The sequence below is a fragment of the Mangifera indica genome, chromosome 4 (assembly GCF_011075055.1).
Source record: "Mangifera indica cultivar Alphonso chromosome 4, CATAS_Mindica_2.1, whole genome shotgun sequence".
In the NCBI taxonomy this organism is placed as follows: Eukaryota; Viridiplantae; Streptophyta; class Magnoliopsida; order Sapindales; family Anacardiaceae; genus Mangifera; species Mangifera indica.
This window is the reverse complement of record NC_058140.1, coordinates 2,047,522-2,064,185: the sequence shown is the minus strand read 5'-3', so window position 1 is coordinate 2,064,185 and position 16,664 is coordinate 2,047,522. Positions and strand designations below refer to the sequence as shown.

The window sequence follows — 16,664 nt, the reverse complement described above, 5'->3', positions numbered from 1 at the left end:
TTTTTAATAAATTTTACAACAATTTATTTTAAATTAACGGAAAATTTCAATGCCTACTGAGTGTATTCAACCCCATCCAAATTTTTTTTTTTTTCATGAGTTATAAAATCAAGGATTGTTTTTTAATCCCTAATCTGTTTGATTTTTTGTAGTGATTCTTTAATCTCAAAATGGATCCAATCTCAGAGTGTTTATTTTTTTTAGTGAGGTTTCGAAAATGAGCAAAATTATAAATGTTAATAATGAGCAATAATTTATATATTAACAATTATGTATTACAATGTAATTGAGTAATGATATATTCTTGTTAATATAAAAATTAGTATTTATGGTTAATGTACGTAATTTTATTATTTGGAAATATAACTCCAATTAAGATTAGACCGGTTAAGTTTCAAGTTATTTTTCTGACTAATAAAATAATATCATTTTGATATTGTTCAACAAATTTAAGTTTCAAACTTTTCTCTGAATTGAACTTAAACTTCCTTTAAGAGTAATTCGAAAAACTCAAATCAAACTATCGTCGTTGTTTTATTGATTCAGGCCAAACTCATAACCGATTTATGTTCGAGCTCAACTCAACATAGTATCTTAGTCTAACTATTTAAGTGGCAAGGAGATGATATTTTTAATATTTTGCAAAATTTTTCTTAAAGTAATCAATCCAATTATTTATCATGAAAAGTCTCCAAATCTTTTAAACTCTTTCTGTTTTCTTTTTAGTGAATCGCCTATTGGTTTTTAGTAAATAGACTTATTAATAGACATATTATGAGGACCAGTCTCAACTGTGGCATAGCCCATACCCCCTTTTTTGACACAATCCGTAAGATTACAAGCTTGTGTTAAGCCTATGGACCATGCAAGTTGCATTGGAAGTCTTGAGGTAAGACTTGTGGGTCAGTTTAACATAAACTTTTTAAAATATTAATTAAATATACTAGAAATTGTGAGTCAGTCCCACCTACTCTTTTCTAGAAAAAGTTAAAATATTATGTTTTTCACTTATTCGATCTAAAAAATTAAGTACGTTTTTATTCTAATGTAGATTTGATATAAATAAATCATTTTTATAGTAAATTAAATACAAAACAACAACAAAAACTATAAAAACTTATAAATTAACAAAGGTATGATCCGTTAAAGAGACTAAGTTTTTAAGGTTGAGGATTAGGGTAAACCGAGTATGAAATTGAAGTTTCAACAAAAAATGTATAATAAAAAATGAGATTAAAAGGGTGTAGGATAAAAAAAAGCGCTAAAATGATTAACTTCCTAACCATAATAGCGCAAAACAGACACCATTGTAAATAACATATTTGAATTTGAGAGATAAATAGGGTAGAGACCAAACTAAGCTGTCAATGAATGATTAAATTTGATTCAAGTTTGACTTATGACTCAATTCAAATAATATAAACTAATTGTAAAAATGAGGTTGTTCTTATTATTATTGGGTAAAATAATATCGTTTTGTTAATGAGCTGCAAACATGAGTTACAAATCTAAGTTGAAACTCTGAACTACGATTTCGAGTCTTGAACTCAAAGCAAGCTTTGAACTTCAAACTTAAGGATTGAGTCAAATTCAAATTATTTTTAACTTTGACATGACAAACTTGATTGATCCCATTTTACCAAACTCAGGCTAATGAATGCTTGGGTTCAATTGGTTTGTATCCACCTATAGTGATAAACAAATCATATATTTATCTAACTTTTGTTATACATGGTTTTCCATAATCTAGCAAATGACTGGTTTCTAAGTTAAAACATAAGAGTTTAAATATGAATAAATTAGATCCAAACCAAATATAGGGCCAATTAGAGTTTGAATTGAATTCGAATTATACTCAGCTTGAACTTATTCAAATTGACATACTATATCATTAGATAATCACTAACGAGATGGATAGTATCATTAGAAGATCACGTGAATCCCGTCTGGGATTAAAACAGGCTAAAATATCATAATGATTTTTTTTAGAGATGCGTGTGCTTATTTAAAATTAATTAATTATATGTTAAAACATCATAAATAATGCTTAAATTTATAATTTTTATTGTTTTTTAATTGTATAATTAGGGTTGAATGAATTTGAGTAGAATTGAGTCATACTAAATCTTGAAAAAATTAAAATTAAATTTGAATTCAACTCAAATTTGAAATAATTAATTCGAGTTTAAACTTAAATAGGTTTGAATGATGCACATCATGTTAACAAAAAATTATTAGAGAAGAAAAATATTATAGTTATTATGCCATGAAGTCAATGTGTTTTTGAACTAGAATTGAGTTGTTTTATTGAAGCCTCAATTTAAGTTTGATTTATTCAAACCAAATATAGACTCAAATTTTGAGTCAATTGTGTTCGAATCTACCATAAAAGACGGTTGAAATAGTATTTTAAAATTATAAAATACAATCAAATTATAATCTAATTTATTTTTTTCGAATATATAGTCAAATTATAATTATAAAATCATGAAATACAATCTAATTTCCATTTTTCCAATGATTACGGAAACAATTGTATTTTTGTTAAAATTTAGTCAAGTGTCACCGACCAGTTGCCACAAAAACCTAGTAATGTCAACTTCTCAAACCGAATCGACCCGAACTTGACCCGTTTTACAGTGATGCTAGCTTCTCCTGCCTCTTGATAAGTCTCTTCTTCTTCACTTTCTCTTTTTCACCCTTCATCGCGATTGACAACTTAAATCAAGTCTATTTTTACTTGTCACTTGAACTTTCTTTTTAAATTTTCTCGCAATAAATTCAAAATTGTCCATACAAAAGCTTGAAAAAAAAAAATTTAATATTCCTCGATTCAACTCTTTAATTGATGCTTTTGATTGTGTGTTTTAGTAGGTTTTATTGTTGAGGCATGCTCAAATTATCTACTTGCTTCATTTCAAATGGCTCTTGCAATTGCACTTACACAATCATGTGACTTGGTAATTTATATTGGAAATCAAATCATATCACATCCCTGGAAATCCTACATTATTCCTGGAAATCATATCCCTGATTATTAGAAATCACACATTGATTAGCAGATTATTTTTCCATTCAAAGCATAACTTTATTTGTATAATTTATATTTCATTACCAAAGATAGATTAGAGTTTACAGTATATAAGTCATTGCATGTAAAGATTGTATATACAAGTAATAGAAAACAATAATTCTTTCTTTACTTTTTCTGAGCTTCTCTAGTTCACTGTATTGAGCTAACTCTGCTCTCTTAGATTTTGGCATAGTATTAGAGCAAGGTTCCGAATTGCTCATTTTTTAATCTTTTGTTCAGTTCCAATACAAGACAGCCTCACTTATATCCCATTAACCTGCATAAAGAAGAACTGGATTAGATGAAGCCAATCAAAGCAACATCCGTTGATCTTATATCGATTGAATCCATTACTGAAACATCACAAATGCCAGCTTTTCTCCTGATTCCTACAAACAAAAATAAATCGGAGCCTGGAGATGTTCTTTATGCTTCACCATCAGATAGACCAGAACTCGTTTTGATAAAACAAATGTTAACTGGAGCTGAGAATTATGCATAGTGGGCTAGAGATTTCAGAAGAGTGCTCATTGGAAAGGACAAGATTGGATTCGTTGATGGCATTGTACCTATGCCATCTGAACCCGATCTTGCCTGATTTTGGGTATGATGTAATACCCTTATTTGAGCCTGGATTAGCAACTGTTTGACTGAGGAAATCGCAACTGGCCTACCACCTATAGAAGACGCCGACGAGCTATGGGGATTCATCAAACACATGTATAGAGCTTTAGATCTTGCGAAGATCTATAGTGTTCAACAAACCTTTGCAAAGATCCGACAAGAAAATCAGAGTGTCACAAACTACTTCAATAGACTTTTCGCTACCTGGAACGAATTAGATTCTGTCGAAGAGTCAATCGTTGCACCATCAAAGGTTCTCAGATAGATTCAACGTGTAAAGGAACGGGAAAGGCTGACGCATTTCCTAATAGGGCTAAATGAGGGATTTGTCGCTTTCAGAACTCATATACTTACCTTTGCAGAGGTGTCATCACTACGACGAGCATATCATCTTGCCATTCAAGATGAAAGTCAGAGGAGCATCGAGCATGATGAGGAGAAAAGAGCGATTGCCCTCAATATTTATCAAAGGAAGCAGGTAGCTGGAGAAGAAAATGAATTAGGGCCATCTTAAGCTTTTAATTTATATGGCAAGATGAATGGACAGGATGGAGTCAAGCGATCCAATGGCTTATTTTCATCCACAACACAAAATCAAATTGGCACCCAGACTTTTAACAATTTTCGTCAAGTCTCAAACAGTTTTAATAATTACAATCAACCACCCAAACAAAAGGAAAATTATATTGTGAGTATTGCAAATGATGTAATCATACCAAGGACACTTGCTGAAAGTTGCATGGTCGTCCTGGATCCAGCAAAACAAAGGCAGAAGGGCCCACTGCAAATCAAACTACTTCAACTAGTCTAGGATCTACAACCAGACTCTCATCTGAATAATATGATCAACTGATTCAACTTCTAAATCAGATACCAAAGGGTAACGACATCTCAACTCCCTACGCAGGTACGATTTCGTGCTTTAATACTTTTATTTCTCCAGATGTTTGGATAATAGATTCAGAGGCTAGTGACCATATAATATGTTCCCCAGAATTTTGTACCAACACAAAATATCTATCTTCTTGAACATTTGTTAAATTACCTAATGGGACCACCACTCAAGCCACACAAATAGAAGATGTCTGATTAGATAAACTCATACTAAAAAATGCCCTTTGTATACCCACATTCCATTTCAACCTCATCTCAGTTTCCAAACTATGCACAAACAACAAATGTGTAGTAACCTTTTTACCTGATATATATTTTTTCAATGAATATATTTATACATATATAGGTATGGAAATTTGGGAGTCTGTTTTACATATGGTACTTGGTTTGCACTTGGAGGATTGGCAGCAGCTGGCAAGACTTACAACAATTCTATAACTATGCGTAGAGGTGTTGATTTTCTTCTTAAATCACAAAGAGAGGATGGTGGTTGGGGTGAAAGTTATCGTTCTTGCCCAGAAAAGGTATGTATTTGTGTCAATTGATTTTTTACTGTATTACAACATACTAAACATATGTACTAGTTTGTTGTCTTGGGCATTTAGAAATACATACCTCTTGAAGGAAACAAGTCAAATTTAGTTCACACTGCATGGGCTATAATGGGTTTAATTCATGGTGGACAGGTTAGTTTCAATAAACCGCTATCAAAATTATATTTTCATGTTTAAGCACCAAGACAAATTTTGTACTATTTATGTTTTTATGTGATTGTTCTTTGGATTGTCAGGCAGAAAGAGACCCAACTCCTATTCACCATGCAACTAAGTTGATAATTAATTCTCAACTAGAAGATGGTGATTTTCCCCAACAGGTACAGTTGAAAGAAATGAAAAAATCAGCACATGTTAAGTTCAAATGTTTCAATAAATAATTAATGAATAAATGATGTAATGCTTGGAGGAAATTACATGAGTGTTTATGAAGAACTGCATGTTACATTACGCAATGTATAGAAATATTTTTCCACTGTGGGCTCTTGTTGAATACCGAAAGAGGGTTTCGTTGCCTTCCAAGACTAATGTTTGAGAAAATCAATATAGAAACAAGTTAATTACTGTTGAAAAATTGGCTTTTTAGATCCCACATTGATTATTATTTTTTTTTTTGTATTTTACCAAAGACTATAATAGAAGCCTTAGTTTTAATTCAAAACATTCCAAAAACAATTGTAACCAAATACAATTGTATTGAGAGAATCCTATTATTAGGGATCTCTAATAGTTTTATATTTTCTTTGTAACTATTCTTTCAAGATAATGAAAGTAATCAACAGCATTGAGGACATAGGTATATTTATTGAACCTCATAAATTCTTGTGTTCTCTTTCTTTTATTTTTTGCATTTCTATTTTGTACCTTAATTATTTGTTATATTCAATAACATAGAAATTGTGTTTTATGTTTCTACTACACAACAAGTGGTATCATAACCTAGATTTAGGATAGTAAGTAGCTATTTATATGGTTATGTGCATGTCTAGAAAAATGTTGTCCAAGGAGGTTGGTTTTTAAGGAGGCTTTGTCCCCACCAATCTTTCCTAGGTATTTTTCTGGTGTATATATTATTATTTTTGGCACTTACTACTATCCTAGGTTATAGTAATTTTTTTTTAGCTATTGAATATAAATTTGTGAAACTTGGTTATTTGAAAAACTATCTACCAAGTAAATTGCAGTCAGTAGAAAATGGCATTGACATCAATAAAGACAATTGTGACAACCACAAAAATTGATATGGAAAAATTTGATGGCCGAAACAATTTTGGCTTATGGCAATGTGAAGTGATGGACGCCTTGTGTCAAGAAAATCTTGATATAACTCTAGAGGAGGAAAAACTAGAGAAGATGGATGACAAAGAATAGACGAGGATCAACCGCCAAACTTGTGGTATAATCTGTACATGTCTTTGTAGTGAGCAAAAATATCTACTCATGAAAGAGACTTTTGCAAGTAAGATGTAAAAGACATTAGAAAGCAAGTATATAAAGAAAAGCAATAAGAATAGACTTTATTTACAGAAGAGATTGTTTTGTCTTTAATTGAAACTTGTTACAAGTATAAGTGATTATATTGATACTTTTAACTAGTTGATAGTTGATTTACTGAACCTAGATGAAACCTTCAAAGATGAAAATAAGGCAATACTTCTACTAGGATCCCTTCCTAAAAAATTAGATCATTTAAGCATTACATTACTTTATGGAAATGAGAAATTAACTTACGATTAAGTATGTGCTGCTTTGAATAATAGTGAAATTCGAAAGAAAGATCAACAAGAGAATAAAAAGATGACTACTAAAGCCTTTACTACAAGAAGACGAAGTCAAAGTCATAAGTAAGAAAAAAGAGGTAGATCTCAGTCAAAGAAAAGACCTAGTAATGATGAATGTGCTTTTTGAAAAAAAAAGTGACATTGGAAGAAAAATTATTCGAAGTTACAAAGGAAAGATAAAGGTAAGACCAAAGTTGCTTCAGATGCATGTATAGCTAAACTTGAAGAAGATGAGACAAACTTTGTTTTAGTAAGTCTACCATCGACATCTTAGTATGATGAATGGCTTCTAGATTTGGGTTATACATATCATATGTGTCCACGCAAAAAATGGTTATTCAATTATGAAAAACTAAATGGTAGAGTTGTTTTCATGGGTAATGATAGTTCTTGTAAAATAGTAGGGATAAGTTCAATCTGTTTAAAGAATAATGATGGATCAACTAGAGTTCTGATAGACGTTTGATATGTACCACAGTTGAAGAAAAATCTTATTTCTTTAGGAGTTTTAGAATCCAAAGGCTTTGATGTGTCAATGTGAGATGAAGTCTTGAAAGTTATCTCTGGTGCCCTTATAATGATGAAAGGTACAAGAAGAAATAACCTGTATCATTATAATGGTAGTATAATTTTTGAATCAGTAGTTACAGTATCTGAAAATGATGCAAATGTTGAAATAACCAGACTTTGACATATGTGTTTGGGACATGCAGGGGAAAAAACCTTATTTAGTTTGGTGAAACAAGGCTTAATGAAAAGAGCAAAGACTTGCAAGTTGGATTTTTATGAGCATTGTGTCTTAGGAAAATAGACAATAGTAAAATTTAGTACTACAATTCATAATACTGAAGTTATTTTGGATTATGTTCACTCTTATGTGTGAGTACCTACAAAGACAACTTCCTTGGAAGGTAGACATTACTCTATTACTTTTATTGATGACTTTTCTAGAAGAACATAGGTGTATGCTTTAAAGAAGAAGAATGATGTATTAGGTGTTTTCTTGAAATGAAAAAAGATTGTTGAAACTCAGACTGACAAAAAGATCAAATGACTAAGGACTGATAATGATGGTATGTATACTAGTGATCCATTTTTTGAAGTTTGTTAGGCTAAAGGTATTGTACATCATTTCTTAATCAAAAGATCACCATAACAGAGTGGGGTGGTAGAATGCATGAATTGAACTTTGCTGAAGAAGGTTAGATATGTGTTGTTCAATGTTAGGTTGGGCAAAACATTTGGGCTAAGGTAGTTACTTTTGCATATCATCTCATAAATCTTTTACCATCCACTACAATTGAGGGGAAAACACCCTTGAGATGTGGTCTGAAAAACTTGCTAATGATTTTGATTCCTTACATGTGTTTGGTTCTACTGCCTACTATCATATAAAGGAGTTTAAATTAGATCCGATAGCTAAGAAAGCAATTTTCATAGGGATTAGTTCTAAAGTGAAAAGATATCGTCTTTAGTGTCTAAATTTAAAGAAAATCATTCACAGTAGGGATGTTATCTTTGATGAATCTGCCATGTTAAAGATGGTAACAAAGAAGACAATGATACTCAACAACAAGTGGAGTGTACTTTGTAACAGGTGGAGTTTGAAACAATCACAACAATAAACCTAATTAGAGTTGTTGAAAATGATTGTGACACTTGAGTGGCAGAAGAAGAGAGTGAAGATGGAAAGGTGTCAACCTAAAAACCTTAGCAGCAACAAAACGAGAAATACGTAAACCTACTCGATTTGCTGATATGGTAGCTTATGCACTTCCAATTGTAAATAATGATATTCCTTCCACATTTAAAGAAGCAGTCAGAAGTCCAAAAGTTAAAAAGTGAAAGAAAGCTATGGATGAGGAATTACAATCCCTTAAGGAAAATGAAACTTGGTAGTTCAATTACCGAAGAACAAAAAGGTAATTGGGTGCAAGTGGGTTTATGTAAGAAAAGATGGATTTCCTAACAAAGAAGATGTTCACTACAAGGTAAGGTTGGTAGCAAAAGGCTATGCTTAAAATGAAGGGATTGATTTCAATGAGGTATTTTCTCCAGTTGTTAAACATTCTTCTATTAGAATTTTGTTGGCCTTGGTAGCACAATTGAATCTCGAACTAGTTCAACTTGATGTGAAAATTATGTTTCTACACGGTAATTTGGAAGAGGAAATCTTTATGACTCAACTTGAAAGATTTAAGGCTGCTGATAAAGAGAATTAGGTTTGCAAACTGAAGAGGTCGCTTTATGGATTGAAACAGTCACCAAGACAATGGTACAAGTGATTTGATTGATTTATGATGGAGCATAGGTACACAAGAAACAAGTATGATAATTGTGTATATTTTCACATGCTACAAGATGGGTCTTTCATTTATCTATTATTGTATGTTAGTGATATGCTGATAGCTTCAACGAACCAAGAAGAAATTAAGAAATTGAAAACATAACTTAATTAAGAGTTTGAAATGAAAGATCTGGGAGAAGCCAACAAGATTCTAAGTATGGAGATTAGTAAAGATAAAAGAAGAAACAAGGTTAGTTTGACTTCAAAAGAATATCTGAAGAAGGTATTACACCATTTTGTCATTTCTGAGAAGTCAAAACCTGTAAATACTCCACTTGCTCCTTATTTCAAGATTAGTGCTTCCTTATCTCCTTGTACAGATGAAGAGCGAAGATATATGTCATAAGTTCCATATTCTAATATGGTCGGTAGCTTGATGTATACAATGGTGTGTATAAGGCCTGATATTTCACATGCATTTGAAGTTGTGAGCAAGTATATGCATGATCCTGGTAAGGGACATTGGCAAGCTGTGAAATGAATTCTATGGTACTTACTAAAGACTGTAGATGTTGGTTTAGCATTTGACTAGGATGATGTACTTGGTTAAGATGTGATTGGATATATTGACTCTAATTATACTGATGATTTAAATAAATGTCGATCAATTACTAGTTATGTCTTTACACTTGCGAAAGCACCAATAAGTTGAAAGTCTACCTTGTATTCTAAAATTACTTTGTCTACTACAGAGGTAGAGTATATGACAGTTACAGAGGCTGTAAAGAAAGCTATTTTGTTACAAGGATTGTTGGAAGATTTAGGAATTGTTCAGAAGCATGTCAATGTGTACTTTAATAGCCAAAGTTCAATTCATTTGGCAAAGAATCCAGTGTTCCATGTACGAACTAAGCATATTGACGTTGGACATCATTTTGTACAAGAGATTATTGAAGAAGGGAATATACAACTCTTGAAAATTGGGACTGTTGAGAACCTTGCAGATATGATGACCAAGGTGGTAACAACAATCAAGTTCAATCATTATTGAACTTAATCAACATCCTGCAAGCTTAAATAGCACCAAAAGGCGCATTTGAAGTCATTACTGAAGAAGAAAATATACGAGAAATTTGGTGGGACTCGCTAAATCACCAAGCTTGAGATTATTGAAAAATTGGCTTTTTAGGTCCTACATTGATTATTCTATTCTCTTTGTATATTACTAAAGGTTATAAATAGAAGCCTTGGTTTTAATTCAAAACATTCTAAAAACAATTATACCCAAACACAATTGTATTGAGAGAATTCTATTATTAGAGATCTCTAATAGTTTATATTTTCTTTGTAACTAATTTTTAAAGATAGTGAAAGTAATCAGCGATGCTGAAGACGTAGGCACATTTATCAAACCTCGTGAATTCTTATGTTCTCTTTCTTTTATTTTTCTGCATTTCTATTTTCTAACTTAATTATTTATTATATTCAATAACATAGAAAATGTGTTTTATGTTTCTATTGCACAACAATTACAAGTCATGATAATATCTTTTCTTAAATCTTTGTAATCCAATGTAATGGCTATGGTTTATTTGTTTATGTTTAGTCTACCCAACACTAAATGATAGATAGAGCAGAAAACACTTATGTACCTTTGAATTAAATGGTACCAATTGAGTTAAAAGTTTCTTGTTGTAACCACTGATTAAGCTATTTGTTATAATATTTTGGTGATAATGATGATGATGATGATATAAGAAATTAAAAGCCCTTCAGCAGGTATATTTGTCATTCGTATACATATATATAATAAATTAAGATAATCTACAGGTTTAGACTAATTCTTACTCGCCGATTTTAATGCTTTTATTAACTTTTATCATAAAGGAAGTCATAGTGTTCCTCACAACATTCTTTACAAAAATATATCTAATTAAAGTTTAAATAATTTTGAATTAATAATAAAATATTACTTACATGATAATTTAAATATATAATTGGATATTTTAAACTAAATACATATAACATAAGGGTTTATAAAAGTTCATAAAAAATGAAGAACCTATTTATAACAGTCGGTACAAAAAAAGAGGAACCAAAAGATGAATTTGCAACTGATGGCAATGTAGAAGGAGATGTCAAAGACTATGAAGCTATCCGAATATTTAAGGGAGAAGAAAATGGATAAGGTGGTAGCAGATGGTTTGGTGGTGTGGAGAATGAGCCAGGCAAGGGTGAAGGTTCACCAGTCTTTTTTTTTTTGGTATCATTTGTGGGACGTTGCACTTGTAACTGCAGTTGATGATAAAGATGATGAAGTCAACATTATTACAACGAGTGGTGTTTAAATAATAAGTTGAAAAGGAGTTTGTCTTTTCTTGTGATGTTTCAACTTAAGAGTTTTTTTTTATTTTTCTTTATGGGTGGCTTCAAAGTAAGAAACTGAAAAGAAGGAGTTGGAGACTACAAAGAGGAATGCGAAAAGGTAATGTGAACTAATGGGAGTGGTAGTGGTAATGGGAGGTAATGGGAGTGAAGAAAGAAGAAACCAGATGAGGTGATCATCTTATGGTGTTTACGTGTTTCTAATTGAGTGAGAAAAGAAATTAGACCAGAGAAAAAAGAGATTGGAAGAGAAAAAGTGTCCATCAACCATAGTTGCAATCCCCACGGGCAAGATTTTGTGGGTTTGTTTTTTTGGATGGTGAGGTGAAAATGTTGCATTTAGTTAGGGAAGATATGTTAAAATTTAGTTAAAGAGTAATATAATAAGTTTAAAAAGGCTGAACCAGTTAAAGATAATATAGAAATTACAAGTTTGCATCTATGTTAACAAGATTATGAGTGGAAAAATATGATTCATTCCATCAATGAATGGAAAAGTGTTTTTTAGCCAAATTAACTTGATGGGAAATTGTAATTTACTCTAATAATATTGCTAAGGAAGAAGCTAAGAGGCCAGCTAGCTAGAGCCCTTGAGTGGTCATATTATATACAATAAAACTAAGTATACATATTTTTGGTATACAATTTGGATACACAGATGATGTGTCAATATATGATTGGATGATTTTAAATTAAAGATAAATTAATACTCAATCACACGATGATATATTATCTGTATATATAAATTATATACCAAAAATATATATACACAATATTATTTTATTATATATCGGTAAAATTCGAAGAATCAAAGACCTTAATTACACTAATTTATTACTAGCAATAGCATATTTTACCGTCTTTATTATTGTTAACATATAATCTCAAACATATTAATCCTCTTCACAATATGCAGTATTTGTAATAGCTGATATAATTATAAAAATAGAATCATACTCATCAACTGCATACTCCCATTAATTTTATAGGATTAAATATAAATTAGTATTTATACCAACTGTAAAATTTAGGGTTTGTGTCAATTTTCACCTAACACTAAATAGGATATTTTTTTCTTTTCAACAAAATTCTCTGTCCCAAATGGTTTGTCAGGGAAACAAAAGTTAACCACATGTTCTTGAATGAATTTCCATAAAAAAAAAGTTTAAGCTAAATGCAACATTTGGAAAGCAATTTATAGTTAAAATATGTGGCTCAGATTCATGATTCGAATTCGTGATTCAATGACAAAATAATTTCGTTTAACAATTCCTTAATATAATTCGAATAGAGTTACAAACCAAGTTTAAACCAAATTGAGCTTCATATTCAGAGTGTGAGCTAAACTGAGTTAAATTCTTGTTAACTCAAGTTTGGCTCATTTTAGAAGCAAGTCTAAACTTTTCACTTGAACTCAGTTTAAATTCAAATTAAACGAATTTGAACTAAACGAGTTCGAACAAAGTTAAATCAATTTTTGAATCCAAACCCAATTTGATTTGGATCCACCGTACTTTTGCCTTTTTCATGAAAATGGGTCAACCACACAACAAACTACCATATTAACAACTTGACACAACCAATCCCTCATCTCTTTTTTTCGTCATTATTTTAGTTATCATTCGAAGAGTTGCTCTTGATAAAAGAATCACGTTGGTGAACAATCATCTATAAATTGTTTTTTTTTTTCATAATTAAAAATAAAGTTCTTTTTCTTTTTCAGTAAATCCTAATCTCTTTGATCTTTTTGTAGCGATTGTGTAATCTTGAAATGTATCCCACCTCCGAGTATTCATTTTTTAGTAAGCTTTTGAAAATGAATAAAATTATACATAAGTAATAATTTGTATATTAACAATAATATGTCGCTATATGATTAGATGGTGACAAATTATTATTAATATATAAATTAGTACTCATGATTAATGCACATATTTTATTGTTTTGGAATGTAACTCCAACTAGGGTTAGATTGGATTCGAGTTGATTATGTCTTAAAAGATGGCTCAACTCAAGTTCATATTTGTTGAGCCAAAGTTAAGCTCAAGTTGTAGCTCTCGGCTCAAGGAGGAACCACGCCAAACTTGAACAAAATGGAGTTCAATTCGGTCTAACTAGCAAGCCAACCATTTTAATTGGTTCAATTCAAGCTTGGTCTAACTTGATTCGAGTCAAGTCTAATGGTTGGCAAATTGATGTTATTTTAGTTAAGTTTTAAGTCTTTTTTTTTTTAATTGGTAAAATGATCTCATTTTGATATTGGACAAAAAATCTGAGTCTCAAACTTTAGTTAAACTATGAGCTTCGAACTCTCTCTCAAGTTAAACTTAAACTTTTCTCAAGACCAATTTGAAGAACTCTCATTGAACTCTAGTTGTCTCTTTATCAATTCAAGTCAAACTCAAGGTCAACTTATATTAGGATTGAGCTCAACTTATATCTAATCCTAACTCTAGCTCACATTTTCAATGTAAGTTCAAAGGAGATGATATTTTTAATATTTAGCAAAATTTTCGGAAAGTAATCAATCCAACTATCTATAATGAAAAAGACTCTAAAGTCCTTTAAAACTCCCTCTATTTTCTTTTTAGTCAATAGCCTATTGGTCCATTCTTATCTTCATACTTCACTTAAAAAGAAAATTAAATTTATGAAGAAGAGAATTTTTATTTCATCAAGGTAATGTAGCATACCAATTAACGAAAAGTAAACATTTGAATTATTGAAACTTTGGGAAAATAAACAAATTAAAATATACAAAGAGAGCAGATTTATCTTCTTGTATTTGGATCTTTCACCAAGCAACAAGAACCTAGTTTCTTTCTTTCTTTTTTTTGTCCCACGAGTTTGAAACAAGGTTTTTTTTTTTTTTTTAAATGATTCTGTAGTCTCACATTCAATAATGATTTAATATGAAACCGTTTATGTATAATATGATAAATTTTACTTTCAATAATAATTTAATTTTCTAAAGAGTAATATTGTGTGTACAAATAATAAACACTAACTTATATATAAACAATGACATATTATTATATGATTAAATATTGTTTTATTTCTAATTTAAAATTATCAATCTTGTGGTAATATGTTATTATTTATATTTAAGTTTATTTTTATTATTTATACATATAATTTTATTATTTCATGAAGTTATTTATCATTTCTCAGTCAATACCATCAAAGCATCTATTATTTCATGAAGTCATTTATTTTTATTGTTTATACATATAATTTTGTGAAGAGAAAATAGTGGGTGAGTGAGATTGCTCCCACAAGAACCCAACTGCTAAATGAGATCGCTCGGGGAGGGGCAACTGATGCAGAGTGAACTGAATTCAACTGCTGAGATTTCCTAGCATGAAATTCAGCTGAGATTTTGTAGTATTGTTTTGGTTGGAATACGGTGTCATATGACTAAATAAGGTGATGTTGTTTTGAGGAGAATTGTTCGTTATTTTTCTAATCTTAGCAATCAATTGGTTCGGTCTCATTTTTATTAGGCACGTATTATAGGCAAGACTGAGGAATGTATGCTTGAACAAGTTTCTGGAATGAAAAACGTGTGACTCTTCTCTCTGAAAATTCTGTCTTCCTTCTTCCTCTGTGTGTTCATTTTCTTCTGCTCTTAAGCATTTTGAAATAGCTTCCTCTGTGTGTTCTTTGGCCCCTTTTCAGGTAATTCGCTTGGAAGTTCAGTCAGGATCGGTGGTTGTGAATGTACAAACCTACTGGGGCTTCTGTTGCACTTTCCAACGATATAGAATTTGCATAATGCACAGTTAGCAGGCTGTCCTCCAACAAGGAAAGATGACCTTAACATCCGAGTTCAGGTAATCCCATACTATAATAAAGAAAGATGTACAGAGAGAATCAATGAATAACAGAGTCATATTAAACGGCCCCATCAAAGATCAAAATGTCAGAAGGTAATCCCACAGTCTCTGACTGTTAATTAGTAACAAGAATCTGAATTTCCAAAGGAAGCATGCCCAATAACATACTATTTTAATACAGGACCCATGACGAAGAACCAAATTGCTATCCTTTGATCCCATTAAAAGAAAGAAGTTAAAAAAAGGCTAACCGTACCCAAAAAGTAAAACTAAATCTAGATCAGAAATAATTGAAATCTAGAAGAGTAATCTTGATATTCCACATATTTAAATCTAGATCAGTCGTAATCGAAATCTTGAAGAGTAATCTTGATATTCTACATATTTAAAAATTCAATCCTTATCTCCTTAACCGACCGCAATATATCAGTATAAAACTCTAAAACGAGAAGAAAACCCTAATACGAGTCCAAGCGTGATTACGACTTCTTCGATGTCCATTCAGTAATAACAACAACAACCTTGATTGAGAGGGAGACATCGACAAACTTGAGATTTCAAGAAGTCGAACTTTGGGAATCTTGAAAGTAGAAGAAAGATTTTACAGCACAAAAAAGTTGAACACTGAGAATTTTGAAAATAGAAAGAAAGATTTTAGAGCGCCAAGAGCGAGTACGAGAGAATGTGTTTATGTTCTCAGAAGTGCGCACGCACATAATTTTATTATTTCATGAGGCCAAATATCATTTCTCAGTCAATACCAACAAAGCATCTATTCAAAATTTCAGCCATGAATTTATGGTTCATGCCCACACTAGCACTTATAACAGTAACATACTTTATGTCACAATTGTAAAATTCAACATTTTGTGTCCATAAATGCACCAATCATCCAAGCATTTTCAATCCAACTGTTTTGATCGGGATCTTTGACAACAATTCCTTACTAAAATTTGGTGGAGAAACTTTAAGATACCTTTGGAGATAAGACTTGAGTAAAGGGATAGATTTAATACGAGTTAGTTTGAATTTAATTTACAAGTTAAATATAAAATATTTAGATTAAAATTAAATAAATCAAATTCAATTATGAACCCGATTCATAAATTGAGTTCATTGTTATAAACCAGTAGTTTGAGTAAGTCTTCCTCAATCGGCATTGGCTCGAGTCTCATTTTTCATTTTGTCTACAAAAGCCACCAATTCTACAAAATTTGCTACACCACAAAC

The 16,664-nt window shown here is 31.0% G+C and overlaps 1 protein-coding gene across 1 annotated transcript; it reads left to right on the top strand.

The window, feature by feature from the left end:
* The first annotated feature begins 4,991 nt into the window (after window positions 1–4,991).
* LOC123212805 (beta-amyrin synthase-like) lies at window positions 4,992–5,645 on the top strand. Its single transcript, XM_044632001.1, has 4 exons — window positions 4,992–5,115; window positions 5,197–5,277; window positions 5,382–5,465; window positions 5,555–5,645. The coding sequence occupies exons 1-4, from the start codon at window positions 5,032–5,034 to the stop codon at window positions 5,564–5,566; spliced, it is 261 nt and encodes an 86-aa protein (XP_044487936.1). The 5' UTR covers window positions 4,992–5,031; the 3' UTR covers window positions 5,567–5,645.
* The last annotated feature ends 11,019 nt before the right edge of the window (window positions 5,646–16,664 follow it).

Coding starts and splice junctions, on each gene's coding strand:
- LOC123212805 (XM_044632001.1), top strand. CDS start 5,032: ATGCGTAGAGGTGTTGATTTTCTTCTTAAATCACAAAGAGAGGATGGT. Junction 5,116..5,196: donor ATCGTTCTTGCCCAGAAAAG/GTATGTATTTGT, acceptor TTGGGCATTTAG/AAATACATACCTCTTGAAGG. Junction 5,278..5,381: donor GTTTAATTCATGGTGGACAG/GTTAGTTTCAAT, acceptor TTGGATTGTCAG/GCAGAAAGAGACCCAACTCC.